At 47.5% G+C, this 23,124-nt stretch overlaps 1 protein-coding gene across 6 annotated transcripts in view; it reads left to right on the plus strand.

The window, feature by feature from the left end:
* GARRE1 (granule associated Rac and RHOG effector 1) overlaps window positions 1-23,124 on the plus strand; it is a 109,573-nt gene that overhangs the window by 78,124 nt on the left and 8,325 nt on the right. For 3 of the 6 annotated variants that reach the window (XM_011765291.3, XM_024797218.2, XM_011765293.3), the window contains 6 exons: window positions 6,451-6,576; window positions 8,016-9,049; window positions 14,496-14,661; window positions 15,644-15,781; window positions 18,084-18,162; window positions 19,176-22,113. In XM_011765291.3, coding sequence (XP_011763593.2) covers window positions 6,451-6,576; window positions 8,016-9,049; window positions 14,496-14,661; window positions 15,644-15,781; window positions 18,084-18,162; window positions 19,176-19,484 — 1,852 coding nt within the window. In that variant the 3' untranslated portion in view covers window positions 19,485-22,113. Of the gene's footprint in view, window positions 1-6,450; window positions 6,577-8,015; window positions 9,050-14,495; window positions 14,662-15,643; window positions 15,782-18,083; window positions 18,163-19,175; window positions 22,114-23,124 lie in introns of those variants that run through there. The other 3 variants (XR_011617402.1, XR_011617401.1, XR_011617403.1) reach the window with 1 other exon arrangement.

Raw genomic sequence — 23,124 nt, forward strand, 5'->3', positions numbered from 1 at the left:
GTCTGAAAAATGATCTCATTGACCATAAGGTAACTAAAATGTTATATATTCTTGGATCATAATGAGCAGTATTATCTTTGTTACTGAGTCTACAGCATTTAAACATAGTATATCATTTTCTCTCACCCAGTGTTCACTAAAGCTGAGTAGAGAACATAGAATTCCTTCTCCTCTGTTCCAGCTACAACCCTGATGATCTTGAGCTCATGTTATGACACACCCAATGTCTTTACAAATCTTGGGACAGTCATTTTTAGATATTATATTCGTAACACTTATAATAGATAAAAGATTGTTCTTAATTTTTTTTTTTTTTTTTAAAGTTCCTACAAATCAGAAGAAAATGGTCAAGGGACATGAACAGCTAAGTCAGAAAAGAAGACATATGATCAACAAATAGATTAAGAAAATGTAATGGCCAGGTGTGGTGGCTCACACCTGTAATCCTGTCACTTTGGGAGGCCAAGGCAGGCAGATTGCCTGAGGTCAGGAGTTTGAGACCAGCCTGCCCAATGTGGTGAAACCCCATCTCTACTAAAAATACAAAAATTATCCAGGCATGGTGGCGGGGGCCTGTAATCCCAGCTAATCAGGAAGCTGAGGCACAAGAATCGCTTGAACCCGGAAGGTGGAGTTTGCAGTGAACTGAAATTGCACTATTGCACTCCAGCCTGGGCGATAGAGCAAAACTGTCTCAAAAAAATAATAATAATAATCAGAGACAAAGTAAAGAAACCATATGGGGCCAGTTGGGGTGGCTCACACCTGTAATAATTCCAGCACTTTGGAAGGTCGTAGCGGGTGGATTGCCTGAGGTCAGGAGTTCGAGACCAGCCTGGCCAATGTGGCGAAACCCCGTCTCTACTAAAAATACAAAAATTAGCCCAGCATGGTGGCGTGCACCTGTAATCCCAGCTTGAGGCAGGACAACTGCTTAAGCCTGGGTGACAGAGATTGCAGTGAGCAGAGATCGTGCCACTGCACTCCAGCCTGGGTGACAGAGCGAGACCCCATCTCCAAAAAAAAAAAATATGATGTCATTTTGCCCAGAATATTGTCAACTTGTTTTAGAATAACTATACTAAATATAGTGACAATACTAGTTTGAGCCAGACTGTGAAAACAGGCAAAAGGGTTGTTGAATAAATACAGCCTTTCTGGAGGGCAGTTTAGTATATTAGAAGCCTAAAATAAGGGATATGACCTCAATAATTCCAGTTTCGCCTCTAGAAATTTATCTTTGTGATATGTATTCACATTCAACTATAAGGATGAGCATCATAGTTTTATTAATAAACAGGAAAAATTAAGCATATATTGGAAGGCATTTGCTATTAAAATGGTAATCTGCATGAATATTTAGCTATAAGAGAAAATATTTAAATCATTTAAGTAGGCAGAAATACTAAGGAACAAAGAGGCGCCGTTGGTGCCTATGTGAACTAAAATGGTAGTTGGGTAAGGCATACAAGTTGTATTTAAACCATTTGTTCTTTTTTTTTTTTTCTTTTCCTTTTTTTTCGAGATGGAGTCTTGGTCTGTCACCTAGGCTGGCGTGCAATGGCGCAATCTCAGCTCACTGCAGCCTCTTCCGCCTGGGTTCCAGTGATTCTTCTGCCTCAGCCTCTTGGGTAGCTGGGATTACAGGCACACGGCACCACGCCTGGCTAATTTTTGTACTTTTAGTAGAGACAGGGTTTCACCATGTTGGCCAGGCTGGTCTTGAACTCCTGACCTCAGGTGATCCACCCACCTTGGCCTCCCACAGTGCTGGGATTACAGGCGTGAGCCACCGCGCCTGGCCCATTTGTTCTTGAAATGTAAGAGTACAGGCCGGGCGCGGTGGCTCACGCCTGTAATCCCAGCACTTTGGGAGGCCGAGATGGGCGGATCACTAGGTCAGGAGATCGAGACCATCCTGGCTAACACGGTGAAACCCCGTCTCTACTAAAAATACAAAAAACTAGCCGGGCGAGGTGGCGGGCGCCTGTGGTCCCAGCTACTCTGGAGGCTGAGGCAGGAGAATGGCGTAAACCCGGGAGCCGGAGCTTGCAGTGAGCTGAGATCCGGCCACTGCACTCCAGCCTGGGTGACAGAGCCAGACTCAGTCTCAACAACAACAACAAAAAATGTAAGAGTACAATAGTAGATTCTGTAAAAAATGTTTAGAGTCTATGAATATATTAAGTAAAGATTGGCAGTTCACTTTGTGTCCTAAAACCTCCCTTCTATAAGTACTCTGCCACCAAAAAGTTTTTATGTTTTTAAATTAATTTTTTTTTGGTAGAGACTAGATCTCACGCTGTCCCCTAGACTGGAGGGCAGTGGTGTGATCATGGCTTTCTGTAGCCTTGAACTCCTGGTCTCGAGCAATACTACCACCCTAGCCTCTCAAGTAGCTGGGACTACAGGCATGCGCCACCATGCCCGGCTAATTTTTAAGTTTTTTTGTAGAGATGAGGTCTCACTATATTGGCCAGCATGGTCTGAAATGCGTGGGTTCAAGTGATCCCACTGCCTTGACCTCCCAAAGTGCTGGGATTGCAGGCATGAGCTACTGTACCTGGCCCAAAATTTTAAGTTAATTATAGGGTGGCATACTGTGTCCTGAAATTAATGGTAATTTATACACATATTTTCATTTCTATCAAACAGTAAACCAGAGGCTCACTTTTCTGTAAGATTTTTGTGTTCCTGCCGGGCGCGGTGGCTCACGCCTGTAATCCCAGCACTTTGGGAGGCCGAGGCGGGCGGATCACAAGGTCAGGAGATCGAGACCACGGTGAAACCCCGTCTCTACTAAAAATACAAAAAATTAGCCGGGCGCGGTGGCGGGCGCCTGTAGTCCCAGCTACTCGGGAGGCTGAGGCAGGAGAATGGCGTGAACCCAGGAGGCGGAGCTTGCAGTGAGCTGAGATCCGGCCACTGCACTCCAGCCTGGGCGACAGAGCGAGACTCCGTCTCAAAAAAAAAAAAAAAAAGATTTTTGTATTCCTAAATTCTTTTTTTTTTTCTTTTGTAGTCAGTGTTCTACTGAAATGTGTTCCTGATTTTTTTTTTTTTTTTTTTTGAGATAGTTTTGTTCTTGTTGCCCAGGCTGGAGTGCAATGGCACTGTCTTGGCTCACTGCAACCTCCGTCTCCTGGGTTCAAATGATTTTCCTGCCTCAGCTTCCTTAGTAGCTGGGATTACAGGCACCCACCTGCATGCCCAGCTAATGATTTTTGTATTTTTAGTAGAGATGGGGTTTCACCATGTTAACCAAGCTGGTCTCAAACTCATGACCTTGGGTAATTCACCCGCCTTGGCTTCCCAAAGTGCTGGGATTACAGGCGTGAGCCACTGCACCCGGCCCTGAATTCTTAAATTTTTCCAATTCAGGCTGTTATTGGAAAATGTTAAAACTTAATCAGAATTCTCATTTTGAAGAAAACAGTTTGAACTTTTGGATGGTTGGGTGAATATAAACAGCCAATGCAAAAATGGCTAACACTTCGGTTTATTTTGAAAACTCTCCCTGTGGGGTTGATTTCCTTTGTAACTCATTGCACCCCCACAAAAAAGACCTTGTAGACTGTGAGTCCTTGCAGAGGCTCCCTCTGCTGGCTGCTTTTGGTAATTTTGCAAAATTTTAATTCTTTTGTTTTTTTCAAATTACAGAATACTGTATGTGCTTGTTGGGAAGAATACAAACAGAAATGATTGCTTTACTCCACCAGGAGAAAAAGGATATTGCTATCTATCCATGCTTCATTTCACTGAATATTTACTGAATACTTATTGTGTACCAGACACTGTTCTGGGCTCTGGGAATTTAATTATGAGCAAGACACACAGGGTCCCTGCTCCTCATAAACCAACTTGAGAATAGAGAAGGGGGAGACAGCTGTTAAGTATAAGAGATGAGTTCAAACACAGGCAGGCATATGATGGAAATGAGAGGAGAGTGCCAATATATGATAGAGAATAAGTGGAATAGAGATTGGGGGGAGACTTTTAGACGAGTCAGTCTGGAAGGGGTTCTGACGATATGACGTTGGATTTGAGAGGAGCCTGCCATGGAGAGAGCAGATGGGGAGCACACTTCAGGCAGAAGGAATGCCAGTGCAGAGGCTTCAGGAGTGAACCAGCATGGAACGAGATGCACTAGGTGGTGATAAGGACGGGAAGTTATAGATGTCAAGACTTGCAGGGCCCTTGAGGGAACTGGGCTTTTAATCTAAGAACAGGTACAGGGTTTTAAGCAAGTCTTGATGATTTGTCAGCAGAATGGGTTTAGCCACTTAAGGGCATTTTATTGATCAGCTCAAGACTGATGAATAAAATAAAAATGCCAGTTTGTTGATTGTTGATTTTTCAGAAAGATTAATTATTATCACCAGGAACTGTAGTACTCTTTTCTGCATGGCCAACAAATGCTTTCCTAGTGGGCAAACATGTGACAAGCCAAGTCACAACGAGACTTGGCTTGGGAACAAGAGCATATGTGTCCTGATTATCAGTGATTCCAGACGGAGAGAATTGGGTGCACTGAACCCTGGGCAGGCTCAGTTGCCAAGATTCTCTCTGAAGAGTCCAAGGTCTAGCTGGGCACTAGCAGAGCTTGCGTTGTTGTTCACCCTTTCCTGTGCTTCAGAGCCTGGCTGACTCTCATTTCATGCTCTTATGCATTTCTGTGATACATTTCTTCCCAAGTCCAAGTCATGTTAGGGAGTACTGCTACCTCCTTGGGTGACTTTGCAAGTGTTGAGTTCACCATTTAGCTCCTAGAGTGCCCAGGATTTGGCAGACATCATCTTCCTAGTAGATCTGTGCTGCTCAGACTGTTTTCCCTCTCAGAAAAGGGCTCTTGGCTGGACCAAGTGGGTCACACCTGTAATCCTAGCACTTTGGGAGGCTGAGGCAGGAGGATCACCTGAGCTAAGGAGTTCAGGACCAGCCTGAGCAACATAGTGAGACCCCGTCTCTACAAAAAAATTAAAAAATTAGCCGGGTGCGGTGGCACACGCCTGTAGTCCCTGCTACTTGGGAGGCTGACATGGGAAGATGGCTTGAGCCTAGGAGGTTGAGGATGCAGTGAACTTTGATCACACCACTGCAATCCAGCCTTGAGGACAGAGTGGGACTCTGTCTCAAAAAAAGGTTGGGGGGCTCTTGGTGTAGGTACCCTGAATGGACAGTGGAGACCCAAATGATGAGAAGCAGTTGGCCATATCCAAATCTCAGGAAAGAGAAATTCGGGCAAAGGCAGCAGCAAGAACAAAGGTCCTAGGTGTGGACAAACCCATCCAGGGAAAGAGAAGGCCTCACGGCTGGGACAAGGTGGAAGGGCTGGGCACAGAGGGCTTTGAGGACTGTGGTGAGGGTTCAGATTTTATTTCAATCACGATGAGATGCCGTTGAAGGGTTTTAAGCAGGGGAGTGATGTGCTCTGATAGGCACTACGGGAAGCTCGCTCTGGCTGCTATGTGAAGGATGGGCTTTGGAGGTACAGGAGTAGAGAAAAAGAGACCAGGTGAGAGCTTGGTCCTGAAACCCAGGAGTGGTGGTTTCCTGAAGCAGGGGGTTCATAAACAAGGTGGTGAGAAGTGCTTGGATTCTGGATGTGTTTTATAAGAAGAGGTGTCAGGATTCACTGATGGATTGCATGCAAGATGTGAGGAACTAGAGAGGATGTGTAAGTTTTGTGGTAGACAGTTGTGTTTACTTATTGGAGAAGTCAGCAGGAATCAGAATGTCTGAGCTAGCACAGACCCCACAGGTTAAGGGCTCAGCCCTGCAAGGCTACTTCCCACTTCAGATGCCATCCACAAGTCCCAGGTGGTCACCCGACTTCTAACCAATTGGCTATAAGTTGAGGGTTCCCATAACCTCCAGGTTTGATATTTTGCTATAATGTCTCACAGAACTCAGTAAAACATTTAATTACATTTATGGTTTGTTATAAAGGATATTATAGCAGATACACAGCCAGGTGAAGAGGTGCATAGCGTGCAGTGTGTAGGATGGGGCCCCGAGCCTCCATGCCCTTGCCAGGTGTGCCCCATGCCCAGCACCTCAGTGTGTTCACCAGCGTGGAAGTTCTCAGAACCCGATGATCTAATGATTTTTATGGAGGCTTCATCATATAAGCAAGTCATCTTATTAGAACAAAAGACACTATCATCCAGGAACTCTCAAGGGTTTTAGGAGCTCTGTATGAGGAACTGGAGGCAGAGACCAAATATATATTCTGATATCACGAGACCTCAGACCCTTTTGCTTCCTCCTCCTCTTGTGGAGCAGTGAGTTCCAGGGTCAGCCCTGTTGTTTTCTCCGTGTTCTTACAGTTACTGAATTTTTGTTGGGCGCGAGAAGTACATAAAAGTTGTAGCCTTTTCTATGAGACCTGCTTGAAACACCTTTGCAGAGAAGAGCAGCCAAGACTAATGCAGCCTAATCTGTGCCTAGGTGCCTGAAAGAAGACCCTGCCACCATGTCCCTGCTGCAGAGAAGCCTTGATCCTGAGAAGACCCTGGGTCTGGTGGATGTGCTCTACACAGCCGTGCTGGACCTAAACCGCTGGAGGGCTGGAAGGTTGGTGTCTGTGCGGGTCACTTAAATTGTCTGTGGTTTGCATTTAGATGCATACTGAGGGGACAGTGTGACTATGCACAATTTCATGTGTGCTTGTGTCACTGATAGTATGCGGTATTGTAAATAAGGCAATACGGACTTTTTAGTAACTTTTATTTTCAGAATAATTTAAAACCTGCAGCAAAGTGGCAAGAATGATACAAAGAACTGCTCCATGCCCTGTACCCAGATTATCCTATTTGCTAACATTTTTGCCTGCCTTTGTTTTGTCATTTGAGAGGAAGTCCATCAAGAGGACTTTTAACTCATATTCTCGTTATGAATTAAGAACAGAGAAATGTTTAGAAAATTTACTTATGTCTTTTAGAATTTGTTTTCTTTTTCAATCCGTTCTCTCAGGTTGAACCTGAAAAATGTGTATACATCTGGTAGGAGCCTTAAACATCTAGCCATGGCCCCTCTCCCTTTTCTTTTCTTTTCTTTTTTTTTTTTCTTTTCTGTCTTGGTCTTTGTGTTTGGTTTTGTCGTCTTGTCTTTATAGGATCTGGCTCTGTCACCCAGCCAGGCTGGAGTGTAGTGGTGCAATCTCAGCTCACTGCAGCCTCCCCCAGCTCCTGGGCTCAAGTCATCCTCCTCCCTCAGCCTCCCAAGTAGCTGGGATTACAGGTGTGCGCCATGATGCCCAGCCAATTTTTGTATTTTTCATGAAGACGGGGTTTCGCCATGTTGGCCAGGCTGGTATCAAACTCCTGACCTCAAGTGATCTGCCTGCCTTGACCTCCCAAAGTGCTGGGATTACAGGCGTGAGCCACCATGCCCAACCTTTTCTCCCTTTCTTAACTCATGAGTACACAAAGGCCAGAATAGTGAAGTGACTTTTCCAGGGCCACACAGCCTTCACCTGCCTCAGCTCCTGCCCCATGCCCTTTCGCTCTGTAGGGCTCCATTTTAGTATGGGGAAAATGTGCTCAGGAAACTTTGAAAGTCACAGCCATCTTTTGGGACAACTTTGGTCCATAGTATCCCTGCATCCCCCCACCACCTCCCTCTGCTTTGTGGAGTTGTCCATTGTCCCTCTGCTGTATTTGCGTGGCTGTAGCCCCTGTCCTCCAGGTACAAAGCTAGCTTCTGCAAGTTGCATCCCCACATCTAGCCATGCTTTCCCCTCCTGTGCCACCATTAGAGGATTTCACTCAATCACACTCCTCAGGCCAGAATCCTAGCAGAACTTCCAGTCCTGCGTTAGACACTGTAGATTTCATACTCTCCAAACCCCTGGGTGTTCATTTATTTATAAGATAAGTGAACCTGATACCAACCAGAGAGGTTTTTCTTGCTCTCAACACCATTCTTAAATACAAAGAGGTCCATTCTATTATTTTATATATTTGTCTTTTTTTTTTTTTTTTTTTTTTTAAAACAAATTTCTGTTTAAATAGGGAGCAAGCTTTACCCTGCATACAGATCCAGCTGCAAAGGGAGATCTGTGATTTTGGCAACCAGGCTGACCTGCCTTCTGGAAATGGAAACAAATCTTCAGGTGGCCTGCAGAAGACATTCTCCAAACTGACATCCCGGTTCACCAAGAAAGCTTCATGTACTAGCTCCAGCAGCAGCACAAATTATTCCATCCAAAATACCCCTTCTAAAAACATCTTCATAGCTGGATGTTCAGAAGAGAAGGCCAAAATGCCTGGCAATATTGATACAAGGTTACAAAGCATTTTGAACATTGGCAATTTCCCCAGGACTACAGACCCTTCACAGTCAGCTCAGAATTCCAGTAATCCAGTGGCCAATGGCTTTCTCATGGAGAGGCGTGAGAACTTCCTGCATGGAGATGATGGCAAGGATGAGAAGGGTATGAACTTACCAACTGATCAGGAAATGCAAGAGGTGATAGATTTTCTCTCGGGCTTTAACATGGGCCAGTCACATCAGGGCTCTCCGTTGGTGACAAGGCGTAATTCTGCTGCCACAGCCATGGTGACTGAGCAGAAGGCAGGAGCCATGCAGCCACAGCAGCCGTCACTGCCCGTGCCCCCTCCACCACGGGCACCCCAGGCTGGGGCACACACACCTCTGACACCCCAGCCGGGACTGGCACCTCAGCAGCAGTCCCCAAAGCAGCAACAACCTCAAGTCCAATACTACCAACACCTACTCCAGCCCATTGGACCGCAGCAGCCCCCGCCCCAGCCTCGGGCACCTGGGAAATGGGTACATGGCTCATCCCAACAGCCAGGGCAGACTGTTGGAGCAGGTCTGTCTCCTCTTGGTCAGTGGCCTGGCATATCTGATCTCAGTTCTGACTTGTACAGCTTGGGTCTGGTGAGCAGCTATATGGATAATGTGATGTCAGAGGTTCTGGGACAGAAGCCGCAGGGACCTAGAAATAACACATGGCCAAACCGTGACCAAAGCGATGGAGTCTTTGGAATGCTGGGAGAGATTCTGCCTTTCGATCCTGCAGGTATGTGAGGCCTCCCACCCCTCGCCCAGTGTCAACAGCAAACGCAACTGCTGAGGTCTTCCCAGGGCTTGTCTACCGCAGCCTTACTTGTGAAGGTGAAATCACTTAATCCCCCTTTACGACCCTTTCTCACTGTGGAGGCGAGTGTGGGGCAGATCTAGCAAGAGTGGGAAACAGTGGTGAGAAAGGGGCTGAGAATGTGAGTGGACTATTTTTCTTACTTTATGGAGAACAGAACTGAGGCTAAGAGAGGTTACTTGAATAGCTCAAAGTCCCATAGTTCAATTGGGCTCCAGTCTAGGCCTGCCCACTCCCAGTAGCCAAGATCAACAGTCTTTTGTGGGGTGCTTTTTTCCTGATTATATAACCTGTTCTTTGCGATGCTTTTTTTTTTTGTCTAAACTCTAGGGCTTATGATAGGTGACAGACACCCTCCTGCCTTCATAGAAAACAGCTTTTCCTGGCCTAGACAATGAAAATACCACCAGAGTCATCTTAAGTAATTAGAGAAGGAATTTACAAACAAGAACAAACTAGGAGGAGGAATTAAGGGGGAAAAGCCAAAAATAAGTAAATTAAAAAGAAAAATAGAGTAGAAATTGCAAATAACTCTAAAGGATCTTTGGAAGACCAATAAAATATATAAGCCAATTTATTCTAAGCTTGATTAAGAGAGAACAAAGAGAAACAAAATTAGGAAATAGGATACATTAAAAGCACTTCAATGACTCATGCCTGTAATCCCAGCACTTTGAGAGGCTGAAGCGGGAGGATCACTTGAGGCCAGGAGTTCAAGACCAGCCTGGTCAACATCACAAAACCCTCATCTCTAAACAAAAAATCAGCTGGGTGTGGTGGTGCTTAGGAAGCTGCAGCAGTAGCATCCCTTGACCCCAGGATTTTGAGGCTGCAGTGAGCTGTGATCATGCCACTACACCCCAGCCTGGATGACAGAGAGAGAGACCCTATTTCAAAAAAAAGCCACTTTAAGTCATTACCATCTAAGACTTAATAGCAATACATTTGGAAACTCAGCAGAAAATCGATTCTTTCCTAGCAAAATAGGCATTACAAAATTATACCAAGAAGTGGAAAACCGGCCGGGCGCGGTGGCTCAAGCCTGTAATCCCAGCACTTTGGGAGGCCGAGACGGGCGGATCACGAGGTCAGGAGATCGAGACCATCCTGGCTAACACGGTGAAACCCCGTCTCTACTAAAAAATACAAAAAACTAGCCGGGCGAGGTGGCGGGCGCCTATAGTCCCAGCTACTCGGGAGGCTGAGGCAGGAGAATGGTGTGAACCCGGGAGGTGGAGCTTGCAGTGAGCTGAGATCCGGCCACTGCACTCCAGCCTGGGTGACAGAGCGAGACTCCGTCTCAAAAAAAAAAAAAAAAAAAAAAAAAAAAAAAAAAAGAAAAACAAAAAAGACTATCTACCAAAAGCTAATAGCAAATAGTGCCTTATATAATGAAACAAAAATCATTTCAGTTAATATCAGGAATCAGACAAGGGCAACTGTTATCACCTGTAGCATGTAACTTTGTCTTGGACTTCACAGCAAATGCAGCAAGACAAAAAGCAATGAAATAAGTGGTCCAAGCTTTGGAAAATGATAGATTAAGCAGCACATCTTTTTGCTAATAATATAACTGAACCCCCCCGCCACCAAAAAATCTAAAATTAGTAAGAGAATTTGGTAACATAGGTACATGCAAACTTTTTTCTCTAATTAAATAGCAAAAGGCATACAGAAGTAGAAAATGTATTTCAGGGCCGGGCGCGGTGGCTCACGCCTGTAATCCCAGCACTTTGGGAGGCCGAGACGGGCGGATCACTAGGTCAGGAGATCGAGACCATCCTGGCTAACACGGTGAAACCCCGTCTCTACTAAAAGTACAAAAAAAACTAGCCGGGCGCGGTGGCGGGCGCCTGTAGTCCCAGCTACTCGGGAGGCTGAGGTTGGAGAATGGCGTAAACCCAGGAGGCAGAGCTTGTAGTGAGCCGAGTTCGCGCCACTGCACCCCGGCCTGGGTGACAGAGCAAAGACTCCGTCTCAAAAAAAAAAAAAAAAAAAAAAAGAAAATGTATTTCATTCACAGGTGAGTACTGTGAAATGTTACAAATAAGTATAGCAAATACTTGTACAAGTAAATCCCCACCAGAAGAGATTCCTTGCTGAAACACCCCCGCACTTGTTACAGGAGGGAAGTTAATGCTGGGGTTAACACTCCTTTTTTTTTTTTTTGAAACAGAGTCTTGCGTTGTTGCCCAGGCTGGAGTGCAGTGGCACGATCCCCACTCACTGCAACCTCTGCCTCCTGGGCTCAAATGATTCTCCTGCCTCAGCCTCCTGAGTAGCTGGGACTACAGGCACCCACCACCACACCCGGCTAATTTTTATATTTTTAGTAGAGACGGGGTTTTGCCATGTTGGTCAAGCTGGTCTTGACCTGATCTCCGGTGATCCACCCACCTCAGCCTCCCAAAGTGCTGAGATTACAGGCGTGAGCCACCGCACCTGACCATTGCTCGTGTCTTCTGAAAATTCTTCATGCCGCTGCTCCTGCTGTCTTGTGCTTGCTCCCCCTGGGTGGATGGATATAGGAAATCCTTGTGCCTGCAACCCTGGGCCACAAGAAGGGTAAACACCTCCATCCTGCTAAGAAACAGCAAGCCCACTGGCTACCACCCACTGCTGTGGGCACAGTGCGTTTTCTCTGATCATAAATGGTCTATACATTTTTTGACTGTCATGTAACTAAATTCAGAATATAAACAGTATTTGTCAGAATCGTATCATATTTGAGGCTGGGCGCAGTGGCTCACGCCTGTAGTCTCAGCAGTTTGAGAGGCTGAGGCCAGCAGATTGCTTGAGGCCAGGAGTTCAAGACCAGCCTGGCCAATATGGTGAAACCCCGTCTCTACCAAAAGTACAAAAAAATTAGCCAGGTGTGGTAGTCCCAACCACCTGGGAGGCTGAGGCACGAGAATTACTTGAACCTGGGAGGCAGAGGTTGCAGTGAGCTGAGATGGCGCCACTGCACTCCAGCTTGGATAACTAGAGTGAGACTCTTGTCTAAAAAAAAAAATTTTTTTTTAAGGCCGGGCGCGGTGGCTCACGCCTGTAATCCCAGCACTTTGGGAGGCCGAGGTGGGCGGATCACGAGGTCAGGAGATCGAGACCATCCTGGCTAACACGGTGAAACCCCGTCTCTACTAAAAATACAAAAAACTAGCCGGGCGTGGTGGCAGCGCCTGTAGTCCCAGCTACTCGGGAGGCTGAGGCAGGAGAATGGCGTGAACCCGGGAGGTGGAGCTTGCAGTGAGCTGAGATCACGCCACTGTACTCCAGCCTGGGCGACAGAGCGAGACTCCGTCTCAAAAAAAAAAAAAAAAAAAAAAAATTTTTTTTTAAATAAGAATGTTACCGTATTTGACCTCTGAGTCCTGGACACCTCTTATGTCTGTAGACTACAAATCCTACTCTTTCCCTTCTGGGTGTTCCTTTCTGCCCCTGAAGTCCATGGTGTAGTTTTCTACCTGCCCCAAGGGCATAAGATCTGCATAGCCCTTGATGCAGATTAAGGAGGAGCGCCCCTCTGGACAGAATCAGAGGGCGCCAGCTAGTGCACCCGTCTGGATAGGCAAACTCAGTGCGGGATGGGGGTCGGGAGACAGGACAGTGTGACTGAGATCATCTTGTGACAGTGCCCTAGGATAAGCTGGTAATGGGATTGTGCCCTAGTATCTTCCCTAATTTTAAGCTAAAAAATGAATTGCTGAGTCACATTTATGATTCATGGATGCTTTCCTGCCATATGTTTTTTTTTGACACTTTCTGTAAACGCCATCTGTGCTTTTCTCCCATTTGTACTGCCCTGCATATCCCCATTCAGCACTGCCAGTGTTTCCAGCCACCTCTTAAAGCATTCTGAAGTTGCATTTTATTCTTTGCCACACTTAAGATGTTCAGATGGAATGAGCAAATCTCCTGGCCAATAGCCAGGAAAATACCAGATCAAACTTTAGCTCAAGTGGGAACAGCATATAACCTCTATCTGGCTGACCCCAATGCTTTGATGCTTTGTTAACTTTCAGGTTATCAGTTGGCCAAAGTCATCATCTGATTTTCTAAGTTGTTAGCTAATGACTCTAGGTACAGAGCACCAAGACGCTGGACTTCTTTTAAGTTGGAGTTTCGCTCTTGTCACCCAGGCTAGAGTGCAATAGCGTGATTTCGGCTCCCTGCCACCTCCGCCTCCCGGGTTCAAGTGATTCTCCTGTCTCAACCTCTTGAGTAGCTGGGATTACAGGTGCCTGCCACTACATCCGGCTAATTTTTGGTATTTTTAGTAGAGACGGGTTTTCACCATGTTGGCCAGGCTGGTCTTGAATTCCTGACCTCAGGTGATCCACCCATTTTGGCCTCCCAAAGTGCTGGGATTACAGGCGTGAGCCACCAAGCCCAGCCCAGGTGTTTTTTTTGTTTTTTGTTTCTTTTTTTTAAGACAGAGTCTAGCTCTTTCAGGCTGGAGTGCAGTGGCGCAATCTTGGCTCACTGCAACCTCCACCTCCTGGGCTCAAGTGATCCTCCCACCTCAGCCTCCCAAGTAGCTGTGACTACAGGTGCACACCACCACACCCAACAAATTTTTATTTTTTATTTTTTTTGGTTGAGACAGAGTCTTGCTTTTTCTCCCAGGCTGAGTGCAATGGCACGATCTTGGCTCACTGTGACCCCTGCCGCCTGGGTTCAAGCGATTCTCCTGCCTCAGCCTCCCGAGTAGCTGGGATTACAGGCACCTGCCACCGCACCTAGCTAATTTTTGTATTTTTAGTAGTGACAGGGTTTCACCATCTTGGCCAGACTGGTCTTGAACTCATGACCTCATGATCCACCTGCCTCGGCCTCCCAAAGTGCTGAGATTACAGGCGTGAACCACCACACCTGGCCCACACCCAGCTAATTTTTGTATAGACGAGGTTTCTCCATGTTGGCCAGGCTAGTCTCGAACTTCCGGGCTCAAGCAATCTGCCCACCTCATGCTCCCAAAATGCTAGGATTACAGGAGTGAGCCATTGTGCCTGGCTGATGCTAGAAATTTTTTAAAGTTATTAGTATTTGTCTTTAAAATCTAATCATGGGTAAATCAAACCATTTTTCTTTCTTTTTGTTTCTTTCACACTTAAACCTGCCTCTGTCCTAGGCAATGCCCTTCCAGACATCCCTGGCACACACTGTGCCTTAGCCCTAGGTGCTACAAGTCCCATCTCCCCACAGCAGGGTGCTGGGCACAGCCTACAGCCCACGCTGTGGGGCAAAAGCCTGGCAGCTCCTCACTGCCTTTCATTGCATGTGTGACCAGCATGTCAGCAAAGCATAGGGAAGGACTAAGAGGCCAGTTTCTCCCCAAACCCGGTTTGTTCCTTTTGTCGCCATGCAGTGGGCTCAGACCCAGAGTTTGCACGCTATGTGGCAGGAGTGAGCCAGGCGATGCAGCAGAAGCGGCAGGCCCAGCATGGTCGCCGGCCAGGCAACCCCCGGGGCAACTGGCCGCCTATGGATGACGCCCATCGGACCTGGCCCTTCCCCGAGTTCTTCACAGAAGGGTGAGTGCTGGGTACTGCACGGAATCCGAGTTTGAGACCCAAGTGTCCCCCGAGGGGCCTGTGAGAAGGGAGGCTCCTTGCCTGTGGGCATTCTTTGCAAGCAGTTCAATTCCAAGCCCCCGTGTGAGAGAGTGACATGGGATTAAATCTTTAGGGGTCAGAGTCATGTGGCTGACTGTTAGATGCTAAGTAGTGTGTTGTGTCCCTGTGAACATGCCATTGGTATACATTCATGATTTTCAAAACAGACTCTTCAGCCCTAGACAAGGCTCTTACATGATGGTGCTTGTAAGATAAATGCATATTTAACACGGCCTTTATACTGAAATGAGTGTGGCTGTGAAGCCCACATGATTTATGGAATGCTGTCATTATAGCCTACAAAAAGCAAAGGTGTACAGTTGAGATTCTAGTATATTGACAGAATTGCGAATTTTTATCGTAAAGACAAGTGGGGATTTTTTTATATCCCATATTGCTACCTAGTTAATAAATCTGGGTGACTAAAGACCAGCTCAACTTTTAGTTTTTTCTTACTTCTTAATTTTTTTTTTTAACTTAAAAAAATTTTTTTTCTTTCAACTTTTATTGTAAGTTCAGGGGTACATGTGCAGGATGTGCAAGTCTGTTGCAAAGGTTAACGTGTGCCATGTTGGTTTGCTGCACAGATCTTCCCATCACCTAGGTATTAAGCCCAGCATCCATTAGCTATTCTTCCCCATGCTATCCCTCCCTTGTTTTTTTCTAAAACAAATTTCATATACAAACCATAGGCTTCTTAGAGGAATAAAGGGAAGTGATGAATATGTATTACTTTTGAAATAAGGCAAAGGAGGAAAACCTCACGTTTTAAGAAGGGAGAGACAAGAGACCACTATTTGGTTATGGGATGAATGCAGGGTAAGGACTGCCCTTTCAGGGTGGGGTGGAGGGTGGTGGGGCTGCAGGAGGCCCTGGCCCAGCTTCTCTCTCCGGCTTTCAGGGATGGCCTGCATGGTGCCTGGTCGGGTGCTCAGGGAGACTCTGCCAGCTCAAGTGATGAGACATCCTCAGCTAACGGGGACAGCTTGTTCTCCATGTTTTCAGGGCCTGACCTCGTTGCTGCTGTCAAGCAGAGAAGGTATGAAGGGGTTTCTAAACCAAGGTGGGGAGAGAGGGGCATGTGAATGCAACCCACGGCTCACTCCCTGGGAAAGCCAGGAGCCCAGTCGCTCCTAGTCTCCCGGTGTGGGAGGAGGGGCTCTTCCAGCACTGCCCGGCTGAAGCCTCTAAAGAGCGCCTGCAGGAGGCGGTTTCCACAAGGAAGAGCCGGCCTCGTCTTGTGCCGGCTCGATTTGGGGGACAGGGTGGCTGGTGCTGGTCTGTGCCTTGCAGGAGGCACCCCTTTCTGTGGGAAGAGCAGGCCCTTGGTTGCGAGTTCTAATCTGGACTCACCAACAGGCTCTGCAACCCCCGACAAGGGGCTGGCCCTCACTGACCCTCAGTCTCTTTATTAAAGATGGATAAAATGACCTCTGAATGGCATTTCAAAGTTCAAAAAAGTAGTAATATAGCATATTCAGACCTGAGAATGTTTCAAAAGTGGTCCCAAAAATTAAAATGGGCTCTGAACTAAGAGGAGAGCTTGGTTAGAAATAAGTAGAGAAGGCCGGGCGCGGTTGCTCACGCTTGTAATCCCAGCACTTTGGGAGGCCGAGGCGGGCGGATCACAAGGTCAGGAGATCGAGACCATGGTGAAACCCCGTCTCTACTAAAAATAGAAAAAATTAGCCAGGCGCAGTGGCGGGCGCCTGTAGTCCCAGCTACTCGGGAGGCTGAGGCAGGAGAATGGCGTGAACCCGGGAGGCGCAGCTTGCAGTGAGCCGAGATTGCGCCACTGCACTCCAGCCTGGGCGACAGAGCGAGACTCCGTCTCAAAAAAAAAAAAAGAAATAAGTAGAGAAACTGCTGTGGCTATGAAAGCAAGGTTAGGGTGGCAGACTAAGGGCCATGGGAGTGGAGGGTACGCAGGGCTCCCAGGTACTCGAAGCCATGCTGTGGAGCAGAGCTGGAGGCAGGGTTACATGGTCCTTGCCGGACAGGCCAGGCTCCGTCGGATAGGCAGTGGGGAGCGGGTAGGTGAAGACAGAAGGGTACTTGCACAGAATAGTAGTGGGCTGGGGGGTGGCAGTGACCAATCCTGAGCACACATTCAGATGCTTTCTGTCCACACTTGTAGTCCCAGCTACTCGGGAGGCTGAAGTGGGAGGATCACTTGAGCCTGGGAAGTTGAGGCTACAGTCAGCTGTGTTTGTGCCACTGCACTCTAGCCTGGGCAACAGAGTGAGACCCTGTTTCAAAAATCAAACAAAAAATCATGTCAGGTTAGGCTAGGTGCTCTGAAGGAAAATAAAGCAGGGTATGAGGGTAGTAAATGCAGAGAACAGGTGGATGTTCTATTTTCAGAACTTAGTCAATGAGACTTCTGATGAGCAGAGAGCTGAACAAAGTGCAGCAGCAGCTGGTGGGGAATTGGCAGTGGGGTATGGGTGAGGGGGGAAGAGTCAAGGATGACACACAAGTTTTCCGCCTGAGCTTCTGTGAAGGGTGCCGTGAACTGAGGTGCAAAGCCTGCAGGAGGAGCAAGTTTGAGCCGGGGTGGAGTTTGAGACTGCTGTTTCAGACATATGACTGATTCGACTTTTAAGAAGTCACATCTGGCACCATCTCTGCAGAGACTGTTGTCTGCATGCAGGAGTGCTGGCTCTGATCTGGCCACATCCTGCCTTTTTCATTCAACCTTGTAACAGTCACATATCCTTAGTGCTTGGAAACAGTATCTCTTAAATGAATTAACAAAAAGCCAGCCAGGCCCGCTGGCTCACACCTGTAATCCCAATACTATGGGGGGCTGATGCAGGTAGATCACCTGAGGTCAGGAGTTTGAGATCAGCCTGGCCAACATGGTGAAACCCCATCTCTACTAAAAACACAAAAACTAGCTGCGCATGGTAGCAGACGCCTGTAATCCCAGCTACTCCGGAGGTTGAGGCACAAGAATTGCTTGAACCTGGGAGGCGGAGGTTGCAGTGAGCTGAGATCATGCCACTGCACTCCAGCCTGGGAAAGAGAGTGAGACTCGGTCTCAAAAAAAAAAAAAAAAAAAAAAAGGCAAAGAAGGTGGACTCAGCATGTGAGTAAAGCCGGTGCCTGTCTTTGCCTGCCACCCCCAACCCCAGCTCCTCTGCCTGCACTGGCCATGCAGGAGCGCATCATTCAGTGCGGGCTCCCCTTAGCCCCCTTTACGCCATGGACCCATGCAGCCCTCCTCCCCTCCTAGAACCAGGGCCTGGAGTCGCTGCAGCCTAGCACTAGTGTGTCCCATGCAGGTAGGCTGGGCAGGAAGCCAGGCAATCACTGCCCTGAGCTCTTGGTTCTTTCAGGAAACACAGCAGTGGAGAGCAGGACACCAGCACGCTGCCCTCACCACCTCTCCTCACCACAGTGGAGGACGTGAACCAGGTATTCAGGCAGGCTCTGTGGGCACAGATTTGGGCTAGCTTCCACAGCTGCAGTTTTCAGAGGGCCTCAAAGTAATGAGGGGTCTTCTTTGTGATGATTAACTGTGTAAATGATTAGCCTCCTCAGCTGACTCAGAGCCACAGGACGTTCTACGGCTGTGCTGTGCAGTATGATAGCCATTCACCACATGTGGCTATGTAAATTTAAATACAAATAAAAATTCAGGCTGGGCATGGTGGCTCATGCCTGTAATCCTAGTGCTTTGGGAGGCCAAGGCAGAAGGATGGCTTGAGGCCAGAGGTTTGTGACCAACCCAGGCAACATAGACACTGTCTCTACAAAAAAAAGATTAGCCAGGCACAGTGGCACATGCCTATAGTCCTAGCTGCTCAGGAGGTTGAGGCAGGAGGATGGCTTGAACCCAGGAATTTGAGATTACAGTGAGCTATGACTGCACCATTGTACTCCAGCCTGGGTGATAGAGTGAGACTGCCTCTAAAATATTTTTTAAAAAGAATTAATCAGCCGGGCACAGTGGCGATGCCTGTACTCCCAGCACTTTGGGAGGCCAAGGCGGGTGGATCACAAATGAGGTCAGGAGATCGAAACTATCCTGGCTAACACGGTGAAATCCCGTCTCTACTGAAAATACAAAAATTAGCCAGGCATGGTGGCACACGCTTGTAATCCCAGCTACTCAGGAGGCTGAGGCAGGAGAATCGCTTGAACCCGGGAGGCGGAGGTTGCAGTGAGCCGAGATCACGCCACTGCACTCCAGCCTGGGTGAGAGACAGACTGCGTCTCCAAAAAAAAAAGTAAAAATGTCCTCAGCTTGCACTAGCCACATGTGGCAAGTGGCTACCATTGCAAGAAGTTCTGTTGGATAGGGCTGTGGGAGTGAGTGGTGCTCTGACCCTGCCTCCTAGGTGGGAATAAGGGCCAGGGATCTGGGGAGGTGGGAAAAGATGATACGTTGCCCAAAATGCCACTAAGAACTCTCTTCTGTCTCTCAGGATAACAAAACCAAAACGTGGCCACCCAAAGCACCCTGGCAGCACCCTTCCCCGCTTCCCAGCACGCTGCCCAGCCCCAGCGCACCACTCTATGCAGTCACCAGCCCCGGCAGCCAGTGGAACGACACCATGCAGATGCTGCAGTCCCCAGTATGGGCCGCAACCAACGACTGCAGTGCCGCCGCCTTCTCCTACGTGCAGACCCCACCACAGCCCCCACCCCCACCAGCACATAAGGCAGCACCCAAGGGCTTCAAGGCCTTCCCTGGGAAGGCTGAGCGCAGGCCAGCCTATCTGCCCCAGTACTGACCCCAGGCCAGCCTGCCTGCCTGCCCAGAGCTGTGGGGATGGGTGTCCCCATCCCAGGGCCGCCTAGCTGACACCAGCCACTCAGAGGACCAGTGCGCCCCATCCCAGGGAGGGTTCCTTGGGGACAAGGGTGGTTGGCAGCTCCCAGCCTTTAAACCTGGCTTCTCAAACATTGGCGGCATCAGAGCCCTGGAGAGCCAGCTGGAGACACAGGCGTCTGGCCTTCGGGGGCTTGCTGGGGAACCTGCATGCCTAATAAGCCCCGCAGGTGACTCTGATGCAGGCGCCACGGCCACACTTGAAGAAACATAGCTCTTGGGTTTTTAGTCCTGCTTTGTGTTGAGAAGACATCAGGCCTGAAAGCTGAGGGCATAACTGACCATTTTTCAGAAACCCTCTCCTCCCTCCTCCACCCCTTGAGTGATGACCACACCAATCACTGTATTTTTCTAGCTATTTTTTTCATGTAGGTTTTTAGTTAAAACATCTCCTGCCTAAAATGCATTGAATGTTTTAAGATAACAGATATACTGGCTGGAGGTTTGTTTAACACTATATTTAAGCTTATACAAAATGAGCAAAATATAGAATATTTGTGATTGGAAGCAGTCACCTGAGGTTTCTGTGGGTGGACAGTTCCTCGCCACTCAGCAGCACCCAGGAACTGCGGCCTTTCCCAGCTTTACGGAAGCAGGATGGTGGAACTCGTGTCGGAGGTATACTGCTGAAGGTGCGTGGCGGTGGACCAGCCGGCTGCTGTCCATGTGCAGAGCAAGGCTGCACCTGCTGCCCTTCGATCCTTCCACACACGGCCAGGACACTGCCACAGTCCTCGGGGTGTGGTCAAGGGGCACTCAGAGACACCTGCACTAGAAATTGCATTGACATTGTGAGCTGGCTCAGAAGACAAACCAATTAAGATGTAGATAGAAATTAATTTAAGGTCTTTTCTTAAAAAAAAAAAAATCCACCTCATTTTCAGTTAACATGTGCCATTAAATAGATAACATCCTGTGGATTTAGGGATATTTTCCAGCCAGAATGGATCCAGAAGAATTGAATGGTGCTTAAATTGAGAAATAATAATAAATATATCTATATAGAATAGACATATCCCACTGTATATTAATTGAGGTTACAGAAAGTTCTTTATATAAAACTTATTTAAATTTTTCATATTTCATCTTTGAAAAAGTCTAATTGAGAAAAATCCATAATATTTTCTAGTATGAAAGTTTGACAGTATTAATATTTTTTTTATATTTTCTTAAATCATTAAACCATTTTAATATATGTTAACTACTAATAAATGGTTTATTCTTTCTAACTCCATATAAGCTTTTCCAGCAAAGATTGTAATAACACATTTATGTTCTCGTTTTTCTACAGATATAAGTAAATTTATATATAAAAATACCAAAAAGAGGACGGGCGCGGTGGCTCACGCCTGTAATCCCAGCACTTTGGGAGACCGAGGTGGGCGGATCACAAGGTCAGGAGTTCAAGACCAGCCTGGCCAATATGGTGAAACCCCATCTCTACTAAAAATACAAAAATTAGCCAGGCGTGGTGGCGGGCGCCTGTAGTCCCAGCTACTTGGGAGGCTGAGGCAGAAGAATCGCTTGAACCCGGGAGGCGGAGGTTGCAGTGAGCCGAGATTGCGCCACCGCACTCCAGCCTGGGTGACCAAGCGAGATTCCGTCTCAAAAAGAAAAAAAAAAAAAGAATATATATATACACACACATATATATATGTATGTACACATACACACACACACACACACACACACACACACACTAATTCGAGAGGACCCTTAGGGTGTCTGAGCCCAGCCACCTGAGTTTTTAGTACTGTGTTGTCAGGCTGTTCCCAGGCCTCAGGTGTTGTCTTTTGTGCTGTGTGGGGATGCATTGCTGCCTGTATTTATGATCTTTTGCCGTGGTTCTGAGCATTCACCTCACCATGTTTACAAAGAACTGTTTTGTATATAGACATTTTCAGGCACGTGCTTTGCACCAACCCTGCGTGGCTCCTGTCTGTTAGCTGTCACAGTGTGCACACTAATCTCTGTTAAAGTTGTCTATGGCTGTTCTACTTGTAAGATAGTTTTCTATTTCCTTCAGTAATGTGTCCACAGTACCCTGTATTTCGAGTTCTATTATACTGATGTACTCTTGTTTTAATAGTGCCTCCCCAAAGGCCTCACCTTGGACAGAGGTCAGTCCTTGATGCCCCAGCACAGGTGATGTTGCTAATTGTCACTTTCCAGTTTGTTTTTCTCTGTTAAGGAAGACATTTTCTAATTGCATCTCCATGGGCTGTGAGACTGTGTGAAGCCGTTTGTGTGGTCTCCATGTAGGTGCTGTGTTCCCGGCACCGCCTTGCTCTGAACACTGGTAATTCCAGGTGCTGCGCTTGGCAGAGGGGTCTCGCCAAAGCGCATGTGTGTGCGTGTGTGAATGTATGTGTCCTTTGCATGGTCGGGCGTGGCTGCCTTGCTAGGGCATCAGCAGGACATTGTGTGTATAGTTACAATGCTTCCAAACTGGAACTCTACATTTTGTATCTTTTAAAGCTCCTATAAGTAAAATAACTATTGGCTTTATTAAAAATATACATTTAATAATACTTTGTATCCTTGTTTAAAATGAACTGCAGAGGACATTATGTCAAAAGCCCTGCCTGATTCATTGCTTTGAAAAGCTGCAGACTGAGTTGGTTTTTAGGTCAGCCTGTCCTCTGATTCTAGCAAGGGGAAGACCACTTGGGATATTACAGTGAGCTGAAGTGGATGGGCAGGAGGCAGAACAAGCAGCTACACCTCCTCTATTAGCTTCCCTAAGGCCCAAGCTGGTTTAGGCCCCTGTGCAGGGGAAGCCAGTGCCGTAGTGAAGGAGATGTCCTCTGAAAGGTGCAAGCTCTCTGGGTTGGGGTCTGCCAACACCCATGTCCCACCAAATGTGGATGCTGTGACTTGCCCAGCTAGCTTGTCCAATGAGGAGACCCAGGAATGAGGGCTTATTTTACCCTCTCCCCAAACCAGGGACCCAATCTATGGCAGAGATACTGTGCCACACAGGGATAAGAAGGACCTGTCTCTGCCTGCCGCAGTGGCTCACACCTGTAATCCCAGCACTTTAGGAGGCTGAGGCAGGTGGACCACGAGGTCGGGAAATCGAGACCATCCCGGCCAACATGGTGAAACCCCATCTCTACTAAAAATACAAAAATTAGCTGGGCATGGTGGCGCGTGCCTGTAATCCCGGCTACTCAGGAGGCTGAGGCAGAAGAATCGCTTCGCTTGAACCCAGGATGTTGGAGGTTGCAGTGAGCCGAAATCGTGCCACTGCACTCTAGCCTGTCCAGAGAGCGAGACTGTCTCCAAAGAAAAAAAAAAAAAAAGGCCAGGCATTGTGGCTCACACCTGTAATCCCACCACTTTGGGAGGCTGAGGTGGTGGATCATGAGGTCAGGAGTTCAAGCCCCGCCTGCCCAACATGGTGAAACACCATCTCTACTAAAAATACAAAAAATTAGGTGGTGTGGTTGCAGGCATCAGTAATCCCAGCTACTCAGAAGGCTAAGGCAGGAGAATTGTTTGAACCCAGGAGGCAGAGGTTACAGTGAGCCAAGACTGCT

This window comes from Macaca nemestrina, chromosome 20 (assembly GCF_043159975.1).
Source record: "Macaca nemestrina isolate mMacNem1 chromosome 20, mMacNem.hap1, whole genome shotgun sequence".
Lineage (NCBI taxonomy): Eukaryota > Metazoa > Chordata > Mammalia > Primates > Cercopithecidae > Macaca > Macaca nemestrina.